At 40.8% G+C, this 18,590-nt stretch overlaps 2 protein-coding genes and 1 long non-coding RNA gene across 9 annotated transcripts in view; 2 read left to right on the top strand and 1 right to left on the bottom strand.

Moving 5' to 3' along the window:
- Positions 1 to 8,548, top strand: part of fbxl4 (F-box and leucine-rich repeat protein 4) — a 28,177-nt gene extending 19,629 nt beyond the window's left edge. For all 6 annotated transcript variants that reach the window (XM_061776608.1, XM_061776606.1, XM_061776610.1 and 3 more), the window contains one exon: positions 247 to 8,548. In XM_061776608.1, the coding sequence (XP_061632592.1) occupies positions 247 to 410 (164 nt within the window). In that variant the 3' untranslated portion in view covers positions 411 to 8,548. The remainder of the gene's footprint in view (positions 1 to 246) is intronic.
- A 6,773-nt stretch (positions 8,549 to 15,321) lies between these two features.
- LOC133480015 (uncharacterized) overlaps positions 15,322 to 18,590 on the top strand; it is an 18,863-nt gene continuing 15,594 nt past the window's right edge. The window contains exon 1 of one of the 2 annotated variants that reach the window (XR_009789142.1): positions 15,322 to 17,257. This is a non-coding gene — a long non-coding RNA (uncharacterized LOC133480015). The remainder of the gene's footprint in view (positions 17,258 to 18,590) is intronic. The other variant, XR_009789143.1, reaches the window with a different exon arrangement.
- Positions 16,311 to 18,590, bottom strand: part of pou3f2b (POU class 3 homeobox 2b) — a 2,543-nt gene continuing 263 nt past the window's right edge. The window contains exon 1 of the mRNA XM_061777639.1: positions 16,311 to 18,590. This exon is cut by the window's right edge and continues 263 nt beyond it. Within this exon, the coding sequence (XP_061633623.1) occupies positions 17,410 to 18,590 (1,181 nt within the window). The 3' untranslated portion in view covers positions 16,311 to 17,409.

Genomic DNA, 18,590 nt, shown 5'->3' with positions numbered 1-18,590 from the left:
CTGGTCGACCTCTAGTTCCTTCAAAGTTTAAAAGTGTATTTCTAATAGGAAATAACATCAGTAGAAATAATTAGTTCCAGGGTCAATTGTTGCAATCATAATTATTGAAGTTGTACGATAAGTGATTGAAATACAGTGCAATAATCACTTGAATGAAGTCACTGCTGAAGTGGCATCCATTGATCAAAACTATTCTAATAAGATAATATATATATTGACATTCATATTCATGTTGTGACATGTCAGGTACACGGCTTGTGAGTGCTGCCTCGTTGAAGAAGCTCCTCCAGTCGTGTCCACAGCTGCTCCTCCTGGATGTTTCCTTCTGCTCGCAGATAGACACAAGGATAGCCCAAGAGCTATCGAGCCTCTTCCCCAGTGTAGCCATCAAAAGGAGTTTCACGCACTGACCGCAGCATGGTCTCATTTCGCACTGCATTCAGGAAGCTGGTGGAGGCAAAGTGGTGCACAGCAGAAGATGGAGAGATGCTTCAGTATCTTATATTAGTGGTCAGTAAATAAGGCAGTCAAACTGAGGATGCAGTAGAACAAAAAGAAACAACCACAAACTGCCAACCAGAGGGCGATATAATGTGAGACGGAATTATTGTTGGACACTGCAGTGAAGAAACTGCATCTCTGTAGAGTATGAAATGCCACTTCTGAATAGGCCAACAACACATGGCTACATGCCTTTGACTTACAAAATGACTCAAGGCAAAAGAAAATAAGACAAATGTGAAGCTCAACCTTGGTTACAAAGTGCTGGGAAAGTAGCAAAAGGACTTTGTGTCTAGTGACCTCCATCTTGTATGATGAATGATCAGGTCTTTGGTCAGTGCCTTCTCAGAGTGACCATTAGACCAGCACTATATGTGCAAGTATCATAGACTACTCCATTTTGATGGCAATATGTATAATGCGCACCCATGACTTTCTATCCATGGATATATTTATATGCAATAAATGTTAGTGGGGTCCCCTCTTAAATCATTTTTCAGTCAGTATTATTATTAATACTAAGGTTTGCTTGTTCATCAGTAACTTATGTATTAGTGTGGCGCACCCTTGTGTTTAGTTTTAACACTGTGGCTTTGCGGAGGTATTTTCCATCTCTTACGTGATCACTGGCACGTCAGCCGGTTTGCACAAGGTACTGAAAGCTTGAGAGGTTATGTGCTCAGGTAACACGTTCACTCCGAGTGCAAGATAATAAAAAAAAAATAGTTAAGACACAACAAAATCTGCAGAGGGTGGATAAACACGCATAAGCTCTATCAACATTCACATTATTGCAACAATTTATGGTATTAGGGGACTAGCTGACTTAAAACAGCCTTTTAACAACTATACAACGGCGCTAGGCACGCTCGGAAATCTTCTGATAGCGAGCCGCCATGTTTTTTATAATGGGGTCATTGTTGACGTCATCGCGGCGGCTTGCTGTCAGGATTTCCAAGTGTGACTCACGCCATTATATAGTTGTTAAAATGCTATTTAAGTCATTCAGTCCCCTAATCCCATAAATAGTTGTAATAATGTGAATCCCAATCGAGATTATATGTGTTTATTCCCCCTCTACAATTTTTTAAAATTAATACAGTAATACCTTACTAAAAAACTAGTAAACCTTAGTCTTATAATACTTCAGTGTCAAAACTATACACTAGGTTGCATCACAACCTCAATACTTACACACAATAAAGGAGTGGATAAATTAACGTTTTAAATGTGAACCTCAATATGATGTAAACTTAAGTTATAAGTCATATTTAAAACTAATTGATGGCTTTTCTAAAACATATCTACTCATATACCTCATTTCACTGTGAAGGAATTTTCTTTGACTTTACCTGTCTATCATGCGCTATTGACTTTTCAAGATTTTTTTGGGGAGGGGGGGGGAAATTTGCATTATACATGAGAAATTACACTAAACCCACAATTCTTACATATACATAGTATACATTGTATATACCACCACCAATCCATCCATCCATCCATTTTCTGTACTGCTTATCCTCACTAGGGTCGCAGGCGTGCTGGAGCCTATCCCAGCTATCATCGGGCGAGAGGCGGAGTACACCCTGAACTGGTCGCCAGCCAATCGCAGGGCACATATAAACAAACAACCATTTGCACTCACATTCACACCTACGGCTAATTTAGAGTCTTCAATTAACCTACCATGCATGTTTTTGCGATGTGGGAGGAAACCGGAGTACCTGGAGAAAACCCACGCAGGCACGGGGAGAACATGCGAACTCCACAATGGCGAGGCCGGCATTTGAACCCCAGTCCTCAGAACTGTGAGGCAGATGTGCTAACCAGTCGTCCGCCGTCACCACCAATCCAAACATGGTATTCTGTTTAATATTGCATCTGTGGAGTAAGAATTAAACAGAATAATTAATCAATTTCCACCAATCTCAGATGGCTGTCATTTTAGGCAATATCACCCTCTGCTGGCACTCGAAATTCACGTCACAATTAGCCTCGCAAACCCGGAAAACAGGCTAGCAGACTCCCTTTGTATGCTGTCGGTTGATGACATGGTAGTTTGAACATGAACAAATATGTTGTTCTAATTAACTGTCGTCAACTGGCAGCATATACAGGTCTCATTTGGTTGCGTGACATAGGGTAGTTGTGACGTTAATTTCGGTTACCAGCAGAGGGTGATATTGGCCAAAATGGCAGCTCCCTTAGATTGATAAGCATTCGGTTTAATTCTTATTCATGTAATGCAATATGAACCACAATACCGTGTTTTGATTAGTGGTGGCACATACAACTAGGACTACAACTAACGATTTTTTTTTTGTTCGATTAATCTTTTTTTTTTTTCAGATTTAAAAAAACAAAAGACAAAACCCCCCCCACCCCCAAAAAAACAGGACATCATTTCAAATTGACTGTGCAGAAAATGCACAAACATAAATTGATTAGGATTCAGTTACCAGTTTTGTCTGTAACATGAGAAAATAGGCAAAAAAGTTGATAATTGTTTTCCAAAGTAAAAGATTTTTTTTTTTAATGAAACACAAGATAATCAGTATCATTTATTATTCTAATAATATAATTATTAATATTTACTGTTGAGAGGCTGAAATTCAGAGGATTTGGACAATCAAGTTAAACAAGGTCTCTAAACGACTAATCGATTATCAAAAATCATTATCGATTAACTCAATAATCAGTTTGTTGTCAATTAATCGTTGCACTTCAACATACAATATATTGCAAAAAAAAAAAAAGTGGGTTTTCTTCCCCTTTAATGTGACCTATGACATGTACAACTCAATTGAAAAACAAACTGAATCTTTTCAGGGGAAAAACACAATAACCTGGTTGCATGTGGTATTAGTGGGGCACAACTGGATGTTATTGGTCTTTTGTTGATTCGAGATAACGTTCCTCTTCACGGCCAGCTTTCTAGCAAAACCTGACTGTTCTGTGCTAAGTACAGACTGCTATTTGGAACTGTTCATAATTCCCTCCAACTTGAATAAGGCCCCCAGATCCAGCTCCCCAAGAAAAACAGCCTGAAAGCATGATTCTGTCAACACCATGCTTCACTGTAGGTAAGGTGTTCTTTTGGTGAGGAACAGTGCTCTGTTTCAAGTGTGTTTTTGCAAAATGTAGCTGGGCCTGGAATGTTTTTCTTTGTAAGATAGGGCTTCAGTCTTGCCACTCTACCCCTTCGCCCAGACATACAGTATGAAGAAGATGGGAGATTGTTGTCACATGTACTAAAGAGCCAGTACTTGCCAGAAATTCCTGAAGCTCCTCTTATGTTGCAGTTGGCCTCCGTGACCAATTTGCTTCTCCTTTTTCCAACAATTTTGGAGGGACGTCCAGTTCTTCGTAGTGTCACTGTTGTGCCATATTTTCTCCACTTGATGATGTCTGTCTTTACTGTGTTACATAGTATATTTAATACCTTGTAAATTCTTTTGTACCCTTCTCCTGACTGATACATTTGAACAGTGAGAGTTTTCTGATGCTGTGGAAGCTTTCTGCGAACCATTGCTGTAAGATGTGACAACCAAGATGTAAGGAAAACCCTACTAGAACATCTGAACTTTATTTGAGGTTAATCAGTGACACTTTGAATGATACTAGGTGGGTGCTGACTTCATTTAACATGAAGTCTCCTAAACCATCACTTTTCAGGAAACCAAAGGAACAGCATGTTTGTTGAGCGTCAAAGAGAGCAAGCCATTTTGTCAATTTTTTAAAATAACAGATCCACTTGGGGACAGAGCAACAGTATAGATTTGTGAAAAAATATGAAATTGACCAAATCTGGACATAAGAGGCTTCGACCTGATCCCAGCCATGAGTTTGAATGTGATTGGTTTCATTCTGAAAACAGCCACATGCCCATTCATAGAAGGATGTGCACACTTGTGCAACCACACTAGCTCAGTGTAAAATACTTTATTTTTATTTTTTGCAATTGAGTTGTAAAGGTTATAGGTCAATGATGGAAGTTCTACAATGATGACTCTTTTTTAATATCACAAAAACATGGCTTTTTAACAGGGTGTGTAGACTTTTATGTGCACTGTATATATGTATTCAAATTACTTGTAAATGGGAATGTGGAGGAAAGGATGCCATATTTTACTTCGGACTGCGGTCAGTTAAAATATAAATGCAGACATCATCATCTTATCGTGTTGCTGCAAAGATCTGCTCCTTTAAACATTTCAGCTTTAAAAAAAACTGAGAAAACATTTTATTTCAGAAGTTGTACAATGACATCATCCAAGCAACACCAAATGTATTTATTTTTTTCAAATGACAGACTAGCAATTAAAGAAAACTGCGGCGTTTGATCACTCTAAACGAGTCAACCTTGTGTTAAAGGAAGTCTGCATGATAAATTTAAGTGGCCAATAAATGAAGAAATTTGAATAGTTGGCATATTTCTAGTATTTTATTTTCATCCAATTTCATTTGAAATGAAACAAAGTGAACAAATAGCATTCATTATCTGTTGCGAACAGTACAAATCGAAATTATTGCAAACAAAAAACTGTAGGAATTTGCGCTAACAACTATTTGTTTTCCACTCATAGAAAAATCATTTCTGTTCAGATGGTCTGATCCACTTTATAATTTAAAAACATCACTTAAATATGAGCCCACCTATTCATCTGCTTTGATTGTGTCCCTGCACATTCCCAAAGACACTTAAGCACAGCATCAGTCAAAACAGGGGGATTATTAAAGTAACTAGAACCAATTTTCCTCAAGATGACACAAGATTTTTCTGTTGCCCTACGTTCTGAGCCACTAGTCACTGCTGTTTGACCATTTAGTTGCTTAGCAACCAAAGAGGAGTTACACTTTACAGATTTCATCCTAAAATGACGCTGTGCGAATACTGTTTTGACCACTAGTATTTGTTGTGAAGCTCAGGGGTTCGTCTTGTTTTGCTTTTTGTACTGAGTTTGCCACATTCCAACAAGCATACTACCCAATGTGTTATGTTGATAAATTAGCTTTTATTAGAACTGTAATTTATCAAATTGCACATCTTGGAATTTTTAAAATGGTGTCATCAAATCCCCATTCATCAATTATATTTCATCAGATATTTCATGTTTATAACAATGTATACAATTTTCAGACGCTCAGTGTCAAACCTTTGGGCATTGTTGTTCCGCGATACGTTTTTCCGAAATTGACAGAATTGAAAGCCCTGTTTATTTATACATTAAAGTCACTATCACTTTTTTGTGTTGTGCATAAGATGTCGGTACGAGATGAATTGTATACTGTATATTTGTGCCTTATATTCTTGCTTGAATTTTGTGTGACATTGTGTTTTAGTTTGTTTTGTTTGATTAGTTGTACCACCACCAAAGTCATATGGAGTTACTTTCACAACTCAACTTGTTTATATGCCACATGCTATATATCAACCATATCAGTTTTTTATGCAAAATACTGTATTTCTTTTTATTTCTTTATTTGGGGAAGGCTTTTGTTTTAGCTGCACAATTTCTGAATTGTTATCTGCTGAAATACAAATTTTGTGGAAGACCGGGTTTGTTTTTTGTTATATTACATATGATTTGTGATTTAAAAGACTTACCCAAGTGAAACTGCAGGACACAAATTACGTTTAAAATAACAATGTACAAATACAACAAGTTGAGATTCAGGATGCCAGTGACACCATCACATGTATCCAAGTAATTCGGTTATTGTTTGCAAATAGGCTACTCTTCATCACGCTAAAACGTCAACATTACAAAGTTTCTACTTCTAAACAAATAGTGGTTTTGCAGATGACGACCACATACTTTACTCCCTTCTTAAGTTTAGTCTTTGGTGGTTGATACACACGAATTTACACCAGCCAATCATTGGCTGTTCTTGATGTTGCAAATAATGTATTGCATTGTAATTATGGGTTTTATTAAAAAAAAAAAAAAAAAAACTTACATGGGCTAGTTCTTTTAAATCTCATGCATGCATTATTTTTCTGTGTTTCAGGTTGAGTTTCCAATGGATTGACACTCGTGTGCATCAGCTTATCCTCATTTTACTCTTATATCGCTCTATACATTTGTTCATGTTCTCCTAAATCTATATTCAAAGTATGCACTATGTGTATCTGTACATCATAAATCTAAAGAAGAACAATATAATTTGTAACGCAACGACGTATGGCTAGCATTATTTAAGGTACTCTGTTCTGTTTAAAATGTCAAATTATGAAAACTATCCCTCCATTTTCTGTACCGCCTATCCTCACTAGGGTCGCAGGCATGCTGGACCCTATCCCAGCTATCTTCGGGCACGGGGAGAACATGCAAACTCCACACAGGCAGGGCAGGGGTTTGAACCCTAGTCCTCAGAACTGTGAGGCAGATGTGCTAACCATCACACCATACCGTACCATCATTTTTGTCGGTTTTTAATTCAGAAGTAATGTCTAATTTTCATTGGTTTTCAGGCATCACGGTAGTCGGCTGGTTAGCGCGTCAGCCTCACAGTTCTGAGGACCCGGGTTCAATCCCCGGCCCCGCCTGTGTGGAGTTTGCATGTTCTCCCCGTGCCTGCATGGGTTTTCTCCGGGCACTCCGGTTTCCTCCCACATCCCAAAAACATGCATTAATCGGAGACTCTAAATTGCCCGTAGGTGTGAATGTGAGTGCGGATGGTTGTTTGTTTGTATGTGCCCTGCGATTGGCTGGCAACCAGTTCAGGGTGTACCCCGCCTCCTGCCCGATGATAGCTGGGATAGGCTCCGGCATGCCCGCGACCCTAGTGAGGAGAAGCGGCTCAGAAAATGGATGGATGGATGGATGGATGGATGTCTTCCTTGGTCCTCTCCTACGAAGTCCACTTTGGCTCAAACAACCTGAAACTATTGTCGGAAATGTTTCCTTTTTTTAATTATTTTTTATTTTTTTACGGTTTTGTTTCGGCAGTGGGCAAATGTATTGGAAATATTATGTTAATGCTCAAATGTCACATAATTTACTGCCAGCGAGCCAGAATTTCTAAAAAGCTAACGTGCGTCATTTACAGGCACTTTGAAAAAAGCCTAAAAATGTTCTTACCTATAAAAGGTTATTCTCAGTTCAGGGTTCCCCTGTTGTGATTGTACGACCTATGTGCAAACACAGCACAAAGTACAGGCATCCTTGTCATTTTGCCGTAGGCACGCGGCTGAAAGGGCAGGGTTGGTTCTACGATGTCTATGCGCTTGACTCACTCCCGTTTTTTTTCAGCTTAGTTTTTGCGCCGCGTCGTCGCTAACTAGGTTTTAAAAGTAACAAGCTTATTTTTAAAATGTAAGGAGTAGAAAGTACACATACTTGTGTTTAAAAAGCAAGGAGTCAAAGTAAAAAGTCGCCAGAAAAATAAATACTTAAAATACAGATACGTGAAAAATCGACTTTAGTACAGTAACCAAGTACAAGTACTTCGTTACTTGCCACCTCTGGTTTGCTAGGGGTACCATCATTTTTTTCCAGGCCCGTTTTTGTGTGTGTGTGTGTGTGTGCGTGTGTTTTTCAAAAATAATTCTGTTGTACCACAATTCAAAAACAATGTCTGATTTTCATTGGTTAATTTTCATTACATTTTTATTTATTATTACTTTGGTCAGATTCAAGTTATTTCTGTGACCACTGTGTTTTTTAAAGAGAGGGTACCAACAATTATATGAACCTTGACTATGTATATGATTTTTTTCCCGATTGCTTAATATGCCTTTTGGATGAAAACTAACGCAAGTGCATCTTCGTGTCTTCAACATTCCTTTTTTGTTGTTGTTGTTTTTTTTTGTGGGGGGCTGCTTCTTTTACAAACGGTCTTCAGAGTTCCTTATTTTTTATATATATATTTTTCATATTTATTTTACGAACTGACCTTCATTGCCACTGAAGCTGCCACTGGAAAGAGTCTCATTATGTTGTTGCAAAACACCAGAGGAATCTGAGCTGGAGTGCCAGGATGAGGCAGCCATTTTGCATTCACACAATAGCAGACATCAAAATAAATGGTGTTATTTCTGAGATATGAATGACTATGTATGAATTTGTGAACGTGTCGGAACTATTGTATGTTTTTATCATTATTAAAATTGCAGAGTGTAATGGATGTAATGAGCTGTTAGGATCATTTATGCACTTGTATCTGCATTGTTTAAGGGCAACACATGTAAACTGTGGAACCTAACAAAATTTTTATGAAGCTGTTTATGTCTTTAGCATTATGCAAGACCACCACCACCATTTGCTCTGTCAATGAGGACTACCTTTACTATGAATGACAAAATATTAAATCATCGATATCTTTAGCCATATATAAAACCAATTGTGAAATTAGAACCTTTTTTTGTTTGTTTTTACCATTATTGATCAAATTATATGAAAATGACCCATATATGACTGGACGAACAACTGAAAATGATTAAATTGTCATAATCTGGCTGTATGAGGGAAAGGATACTAAACCACAGGTGCAGCCAGTAGCCAGGATGACTGACTGGGAGCAAATGGCAGAATGATCCTTTTTGACTTGGCCCTCTGCTGTTTTGCAGTCTATTAAATCCACGGGGAAAAGTGACATGAGCTTGTCTCCTTAAGTGCCTTTTAATGAATTGTTTGTGCCTGGATTAATGATGTATATTGTGGCCCTGTAATGTGCCCTAATGACAGCGAATGAGGCGGCCTCAACTGGAGTATTAATTTAGGCTTCCTCCCCAATGATGATTCTTCAGTCAGTGCTTTGTGCGAGGATGCAAACAGGATTCATGGAGGCTTTCCTGCACGGTGCTGCTGTTTTATTCCTCACTCACTTTTCTTTATGAGGCTGTTTTATCCAAGGGGAGAACCACAGCAATTTGTTCAGCTATTTACTTGTTTGTTAAATCTCATGGATGGATCTGCGGTTTGAGTCGTAGATCCAACCCAAAATGTCAATGAGGAAAAGGATTAGGTGAGAGTGAAAAGTTGTACCTTGTTGGGTTAGCGTTGGGAAGTATTAATGTTGTGTACATTCAATTCAGCCCAGACGTCTCTTCTATATGTTTGACTAGAAAGCAGCTCAGACATATGAAGATGGAACATTGTGATCTCATGTACTAAACAGCCAGTACTTTCCTAAAATTCCTACAGCACCTTCAATGTTTCTGTTCCTGATCTGTTTTCTTCCCATGCTATCATCAGTTTAGGAGGGACGTCCAGTTCTTTTGACACTGTTGTGCCATATATTCTCCATCTCCACTTCATGATGTCTGGTATCATTTTGTTCCACGGTACAAACCCCAATTACAATGAAGTTGGAACGTTGCGTAAAGCAAAAAAATATATAAAAACAGAATACAATGGTTTGCAAAGCATTTTCAACCAATATTCAATTGAATATGCTACAAAGACAAGCTATTTCATGTTCAAACTGATGAAAGTTATTGTTTTTTTGAAAATATTCTTTCATTTTGAATTTGTTGCTTGGTTGCAACACGTCCCCAAAAAGCTGGGACGGGGACGACAAAAGACTGGGAAAATTGAGGAATACTTCCAAAACACCTGTTTGGAATGTTCCACAGGTGAAGAGGTTAATTGGAAATAGGTGAGTGTCATGATTGGCTAGAAAAGGAGCATCCCTGAAAGGCTCAGTTGTTCACAAGCAAGGATGGGGCGAAGTTCATCACTTTGTGAGCAACTGCGTAAACAAAACTAGTCCAACAGTTTAAGAACAATGTTTCTCAACATGCAATTGCAAGGAATTTAGGGATTCCATCATCAGTGACCCATAATATTATCAAAAGCTTCACAGAATCTGGAGAAATCTCTGAAAGTAAGCGGCAAGGCCGAAAACCAACACTGATTGCCCGTGACCTTCAATCACTCAGGCGGCACTGCATTAAAAACCGGCATCGTTGCGGAAAGGATATTGCCACGTGGGCTCAGGACCACTTCAAAAAAACATTGTCAGTTAACACAGTTAGTTGCTACATCTACAAATGCAAATCAAAACACTACCATGCAACGCGAAAGCCATATATCAACAACACCCTGAAACGCTGCCGGCTTCTCTGGGCCTGCGCTCATCTGAGATGGCCTGACACAAAGTGGAAAAGTGTGCTATGGTCTGACGATTCCACATTTAGAATTGTTTTGGGAGATCATGGAGGTTATGTCCTCCGGGGCAAAGAGGAGAATTACCATCCGGATTGTTATCAGTGCAAAGTTCAAAAGCCAGCATCTGCGATGTTATGAGTGTGTGTTAGTCCCCATGGCAGTGAAGGCACCATTAATACTGGAAGATACACATAGGTTTTGGAGCAAACTATGCTACCATCCAGGCAAAGTCTTTTTCAAGGACGTCCCTGCTTATTTCAGACAATGCCAAGCCACATTCTGCACATCTTACAACAGTGTGGCTTCCTAGTAAAAGAGTGTGAGTACTCGACTGGCATGCCAGCACTCCAGACCTGTCTCCCATTGAAAATGTGTGGCACATTATGAAGCGCAAAATGTGATAACAGAGACCCCAGCTTGCTGAGCAAGTCCACCTACAAAGCTTCCACAATTGGTGTCCTCAGTTCCCAAACGCTTATTGGGTGTTATTAAAAGGAAAGGTGATGTAACAGTGATAAACATGACTCCTGCCCCACCTTTTTTGGGACATGTTACAGGCATCAAATTCAAAATGAAGGAACTTTGTACTTTCAGAGATTTGTCCAGATTCTCTGAAGCTTTTGATGATATTATGGATGGAATCCCTAAATTCCTTGCAATTATATGTTGAGAAGCATTGTTCTTAAACTGTTGAACTATTTTTGTTCGACGCAGTTCAATTTTCCTAGTCTTTTGCTGCCCCCGTCCGAGCTTTTTTTAGAATGTTATGCAACCAAGCATCCAATTCAAAATGAGATACTTTCCAAAAAACAATAACATTCATCAGTTTCGACATTAAATATAGGTTGAAAAGGATGTGCAAATCATTGTGTTCCATCCATCCATCCATTTTCTGAGCCGCTTCTCCTCACTAGGGTCGCTGGCGTGCTGGAGCCTATCCCAGCTGTCATCGGGCAGGAGGCGGGGTCCACCCTGAACTGGTTGCCAGCCAATCGCAGGGAACATAGAAACAAACAACCATTCGCACTCACAGTCCTACCTACGGCCAATTTAGAGTCTCCAATTAATGCATGTTTTTGGGATGTGGGAGGAAACCAGAGTGCCCGGAGAAAACCCACGCAGGCACGGGGAGAACATGCAAACTCCACACAGGCGGGGCCGGGGATTGAACCCGGGTCCTCAGAACTGTGAGGCTGACGCTCTAACCAGTCGGTCACCGTGCCGCCTCATTGTGTTCTGTATTATTATTTTTTTTTTAACGTTTTACACAACGTCCAAACCTCATTGGAATCAGGGTTTGTACACTTAATTCCTTTATTATTAATTATATTGTACCCGTTTCCTGACTGATACCTTCAATGAGATTCTTCTGATGCTGTATCAGCTCTCTGTGGACCATGGCTTGTGCTGTAAGATGCCACATTAAAAATGCCAGCAAAAGCCTACGAGAACATCTGAACTTTATTTGGGGTTAATCAGAGGCACTATAAATGGTGGCAGGTGTGTGCTGACTCCCAATTTACATGAGATTGAATCTAATGGATTCATTCTGAACCCAGCAACATTGTTGTTTATTTACACTTGCCCTTGCAAAAACATTTCATTCCCCCCCCCCCCCCATTGTTTTCTACAGGTTATAGGTTACTAATAGTGGAAAACGTGTTGAAATGTTGTCTTGGTCTCATTTTCTTATACCACAAAAACCTGACATTTGAACTGGGGTGTGTAGACTTTTAATATCTCCGTAACATTTGAAATGGGTTTGTTTTTATTTATTTACAAAACCTTATGACTTTTCCGATTGGTTCAAGTTGACCACCAATGTCTCTTGAGGGTTTGGAGGCATCGGAGCTCAGATGAGCATGTCGAGCAATTATAGCCGGAATAATAACGCACTGATGGGGTGACACGACTCGCTCCACTGATCAGCAAAGTTCATGTGAAGTTCTAATTAAACACTAACTCGTTTCCAAATGAACGCACGCACGTATTGGTGTGCTTAAGTGTACGGGTGTAATTAGCTGCAAAGCATCTGAGCGAGATGGAAGAACAACAATGTCAAATATTGGAACTACACAATGTTTGGCACATGTGTGTGTGTGTGGCACAGAAAAAAAAGCTTGCTCACAAGATAGGACTACAGTATATAACAAACAGAAGTGTATAAGGCAATTTATTACCAGGAAATGCTGTTGAAACATAAACTTGTTTGACCCAATGTTGTAGCTTTTGACCTGTTACCTTTGGTGCATTCAAGGTCCCTCTCAAATGGCACTCAGTGATATAAACAGCATTAGAATAAAACTTGAATGACTCGACGTCCGGACAAAGGAGGACATTACCAACTTTTTGTCTCTTCTCATTCACCGCAAAACAACAACTTCACGCATACAGTAATTCAGCATCGGGAGATTTGCTTCAGTCTTATTTTTTAATAACAAAAAAATGTGATGGTTTTTGGAAGTGAAGCCGGTCGATTCAAACAAATTCCAACAATGACTCAAAATGAAAGATGTCTTCTGTATGTATGCTTCAGTAAATAATAAAAAAAAAAAAAGTCAAGTCATCAAATGACAACCATGCAGTACCATGCGAGAACTCATGTTTTGCTTACGTTTGGACTGTTTTTCCTCAAGCTCTGCTTGTCAGCATTCAGTAATGTCAACAGTGGTTTGTTTCTAATGAGTCGAAGAAAAATCAATATTCTTCTTCAACTCCAGTGTGCCAGGATCTCCGGAATCCGGAGTTAATTTCATTTTGGCCTCATGCTTGTCTTACCTTGACTTGTCAAAATGTCTTTGGCGAGAGGCGACTATTCCCTGCTCGATCCAAGCGACTGCCAAAACGTAATCAATTCACGATGAGCTGGAGCTGCGAAAAATATGCAGCAACGTGTCAAGAGTTGAGAATCTGGAACCGAAACGTGTCTGACACGTGTCTCCAATGATCTTCTCGCCCTTTTGGAGGAGCATATTGATTTTGTGTTGTCTTTTGTGGACACATTTTATGGACTTTAGAAGGAATGCTGGTTGGCACTTGGTAGATTGACAGCGTTCGTTTGGCCGCCATGCATTTGTTTCAGAATCGTTATCAGCTCATAGTCACATTCACCATACAATTCCAAAGAGGCCTACATGTTTTTTTGGGTGGGTTTTTTCAAAGAAGTGGTGGCACAAAAAGTGGTATGTAATTGTATCTCAGTGTTCCTGTGATAACCAAATATAAATTTCTTTTAAATAAGAAGATTTTAATATCATGTTTTATTTTTGTGTGTGTTATTCAAGTGTCACACTTCTTTTCTTTATTAAAAAATACCTGTAAAGTTAAAATCATATATAGCAATAAAAAGTGCCTTTTGTTTAAAATTAGCTGACCGTTAAGTGAATGTTTTTTTTTGTTTTGGTTTGAAAGGAAAAAATGTGCTATGTCATTTGGTCTTAGATGTTTTGGAATTCCTTTTTTTTGGGGGGGGGAGGGGGACTTTGTCATTATTTCCTCTCACATTCCACAGATAAAACATATTTTCTTTTAATACGTTTACCCTGATATATCGTTTGGTTGAAGTAAATAATTCAGTAGCCATGCTTCTTTCCAACCTTCCCATCATCAGCACCAGACCGAAGGCCAAATGGAATCACGAGGTGGCGCTACAGCACTGACAACTCCTACACTATGTTTTTTTTTTTTTTGCGACCATCTCCAGCACCACAAACACTTCACTTTTCCCTCCTTGAAAGTCGAACGGGGAAATTTCACCTCAATAAAGAGGAAGGTGTAATTAACGTGACGCACTTTTAATTGCGTTTGCTGTAGAGATCATGTGACGGGCACACGGGTGTACTTTTTGGATAAGAGGGGCGCACATAGCGGACTTAGAACAAAATCACGAGGCTCTATAGAGACGGTGGATGTAAATTCTAACTTCATTTTGGAGGGAAATTAACTGCGCTTGGAATTACGTGCTCACATTGCCTTAAATTAGAAAACGCCATAAAAACAGCTGAGTTGGAAAAGAACACTAAATAAGAAACCACAACACTTAAACTTTTTACAGACAGCCATATTAAAGGTCATTTTGTTTTATGACTTCATTAAATACGACGTAAGACGTAATTATATCTGACTGTTATATATAAATGACGGCATTTATGCACGTTCGTTTAACAGTCGCAATTTAAACAAATGTGTTGGCTAATTTGTTTCTGATCAGGGTGGCCGGTCAACAGCAGCGTCATCAATTCAAAGATATCCTGCGACCTGAAAGTAAATATGAATTCAACTCAGCTTTTCAGAAAATAGTATATACCACTGCAGTATTTTCTCTCAGTGTATTTTACCTTAAGCACTGAAAAAAAAACACACCCAAATGATTATTATTATTATTGCATGCATCTAATACCCCAGCAGCATTCAAACTATGCTTTTATCGTGTTTTTATGTCTAAATTTTATTTTTAGTGCATTTGTTTTTTTTTTTTGTTTTTTTTTATGGTTTAAAAGGGCCTTTCTGTGGAGCGCCAACGGCTACCGGGCCTCATAATAAGAAAGTCTGTTTTTAAAAGCAACCTGGTGCACAAAACAAAACAAACACAAAAAAAACAACAACATTGAAGACATACAGTATGGCCTTAAATCAAGGCAGGAATGAGCTCACTCTTGATTTAAAAACACATTTAGTCCCGATATTGGAAAAAAAAGCTGTTTAATATCAACCCCGTTATTTAAAAATGTGCAAGTCCGTTTGTTCTTATTAAGTGATGAAGCCCCCTACCCCGCCACCACCCAAACATTTATCACCTTGTATCCCCAGTTTTATCAAGGGAATACTATAACCGCCAACGAACAAACATAAATATAACAAAAAAAACAAAAACAAATAATCACCAGGAAAAAAATTAAAATAACTAAAATAAAAACAGCGTTGGATTGGCAGATCTCGAGCCCACAACTTGGACTTGCAGGGAATTTGGACTTGAAGCGATTGATTAAAGCTAGTGAAGAAACATTTCGATGTAACGAGGGTTTCTCCTGCAGCAGGTAAAAGAATTCCGAGGAGTGAAAAAAAAACCCTGGAAAGGCTGGAAATGTTTGGCTCAAATAAGAGGCCATCTACGGAATAAAAAGATGTATGTACATTTAGCTGTGGAAATCGAAATTCAAATACTAGTCCCTACTTTAATAATAATAATAATAATAATAATAAAAATACGTGTATCCTCCTCTGTGTTCTCCACAAAATCCATTCCAGAATAAATTACAAAAACAGACAACACAAATATCAAACAAAAGGCTTCCAAGTGATGAAAAAAACAAGAAACATTTAACAAAATGGCTGAAAGAAACTTTGTGGCAACCAACTTTAAAACAAACACTGCGACAGGTCATAATAATAATAATAATATAATAATAATAATTTATAAATAAATTGTCCTTTTCAATTGCTGCATTTTTGGAATATTAGTGTATGTTTGGGAACAAATAAGTCGTTCGAATTACTTTTGCTCTTTGTAACTTTTCAGCCTTCTTTAAACCACTGAAGGCTTGAAATATGAAATCCAGTCTATAAAGCAAACGTGGGAATATGGAATTGAATTTACAATTTTCTGCAGTAGTGCGAGCAAATCAAACTTTAAGCCGATTTCAACGGACGTAAACGGGCAGAACGATAAATAACACACAGACACAAGGCAGCAGGTAGATTATGAAGGAAACTGGATTTTAAAAAGTCTTTTTTTTCTTTTCTCGGGAATATTAATTCAAAAAGTGCCCCAGTGGAAAAAGAACGATGGAACCATGACATTTAAAGTACGTACAATATTTACAGATGTGATTATAGTGGAAATCAAGAGCCCGTCCTGACCTGCGCATGATGCAACCAATCGTTCTTGGAGGATAAAGGAGAATAAAGGCGAGGGGGGTAGGGTGGTGGTGGTGGTGGTGTTGGGGGGGGGGGGGGGGTGTTTTGATTCATCATAGGACTTTGGAGATAAACACGTCACAGCCACGGCCGGCTTGAGTCTGTGAGCCACGCACGCAAATATCATCGTCAATATCTTCACGAGAACATCGATGGGTGTTTTGTGTCGGATGATGAAATCCTGACGTGACATCTCATCTTACTTAACAAACAGGAGTCGCCGAGCGGTCGAAATGAATGCAAAGCTGACAGACGCTCACTCCGAGCTCGACTCTTTGGCGGCCCGCAGCATCCAATCGAGCAGCGAGCATCTCTGCTGCGTGCAGGAGCCACACAACTAAAACCCCTTCGTTTGTTTTTTGTTGTTGTTGTTGTTGTTTAAAAAAAAAAAACTTTCCTGTTTTTGTTTGTTTGTTTGAAATCGTGATGTGTTGTTGTGGCCCAAGCTATTCTGCGTACGTTTCGCGTTGAAAACAACAGCATCCTTGTTTCTTGTCCTCCCTGGATGTTGTTCTAACTCCTTTCGACAAAAAATGGGGGAGGGGGCTACACCTTGAAACTGCGCCCAGTGGACTCACAGTGCTCGGCTGGTATCCTCAAACAGAACAGAAGAGAAGAAAACACGTCGATGCGCCTTGAGCTCTTGGGGGAGAGATGAGACGGGGTCGTCCTGTGTGTGTGTGGCCCCCCCCCCCCACACACACTCTCGTTCTCACTGCAGATATGTAAGTACTCACTGCTATTCGTTCTACAGAAAACACCCGTTCTGGTCTCATAGTCCAGTCCGGGGATAAATCAAAATCTCGGGGAAGTCCTGCAGTCGGAGCGCTCCAAGCGAGCGAGCGAGCGAGCGAGCGAGGCGGGCGGGCGGGAGGTCTCATTGAACCGGGGTCTGGACCCCGTGGTGGGGCGGCGTGTCCCCGTACACGTCCTCGCTCCCCGGCAGAGCTCCTCCGGGAGGCGTCATGCGCTTCTCCTTCTGTCTCCTGTTACAAAACCAAACCCTGACCACTTCTTTCTCCAAGTGCAGACTGTCCGCCAGTGACATTATTTCCGAGGCCGCGGGTTTGGGGCACTTCAAAAAATGGCTCTCCAAAGCCCCCTTGACTCCGACCTCGATGGAAGTCCGTTTTTTCCTTTTCCTGCCCTGTGCGGCGATTTTGTCCAGACTGGTGGGGCTGCCCGAGGTGGAGTCGGCCTCCTCCAGCCACTTGTTCAACAGAGGCTTGAGCTTGCACATGTTTTTGAAGCTGAGCTGCAGGGCCTCAAACCTGCAAATGGTGGTCTGGGAGAAGACATTCCCGTACAAGGTCCCCAGGGCGAGCCCCACGTCCGCCTGCGTGAAGCCCAGCTTGATCCTCCTCTGCTTGAACTGCTTGGCGAACTGCTCCAAGTCGTCCGAGGTCGGCGCGTCCTCGTCCGAGTGGTCGTGGTGGTTGGGGCCGTGCTGGTGCTGCTGGGACGGCGGATGGCTGTGCTCGCTCAGGTGCGGACTGTGGTGGTCCTCGTGGGGGTCTCTGAGGTTGTGGTGGTGCGGGCCCGGGATCAGCCCGTTGACGCCGAAGCTCGGCTGGGAGTACAGCAAGCTTTGGCCGTTGCCGGTCGCCATGCCGGGGATCACCGCCGCCGCCGCGGTGGCGGTCCTCCACGCCCGCGCGTCGTGGTGGTTCTGGTGCACCTGCAGGTGCGACGGCGGCCGCGACTGGTGCTGCAGGTTGCCGCCGGAGGTGTGCATGTCGTCCCGGGCGCTCTGGACGGCGGGTTTGATGTCCTGCTCCGAGGACCACGGCGCCGCCTCGCCGTGGGACAGCGCGGTAATCCACTGGTGCGCGTGGCTCAGCGCGTGGCTGTTGCTCTGCAGCTGGTAGTCGCTCTGCAACAGGCTCTGCGCGTCCCGGTACGCCGCCGCTTGCTGCTGCATGTTGCCGGGCTCCGAGTGCACGATGGATGCGCTGGAGGTGAGGATGCTGTAGTGGTTGGACGCTGCGGTCGCCATGACGCTCGCATTAGAACCAGCTCGCATTTGACGCACGCATCCTCTGCTGCTTCTGCTGCTGC

This window comes from Phyllopteryx taeniolatus, chromosome 6, assembly GCF_024500385.1.
Source record: "Phyllopteryx taeniolatus isolate TA_2022b chromosome 6, UOR_Ptae_1.2, whole genome shotgun sequence".
Classification (NCBI taxonomy): Eukaryota; Metazoa; Chordata; class Actinopteri; order Syngnathiformes; family Syngnathidae; genus Phyllopteryx; species Phyllopteryx taeniolatus.
The sequence above is the reverse complement of the archived record's forward strand: the minus strand, read 5'-3'. Positions and strand labels throughout refer to the sequence as shown.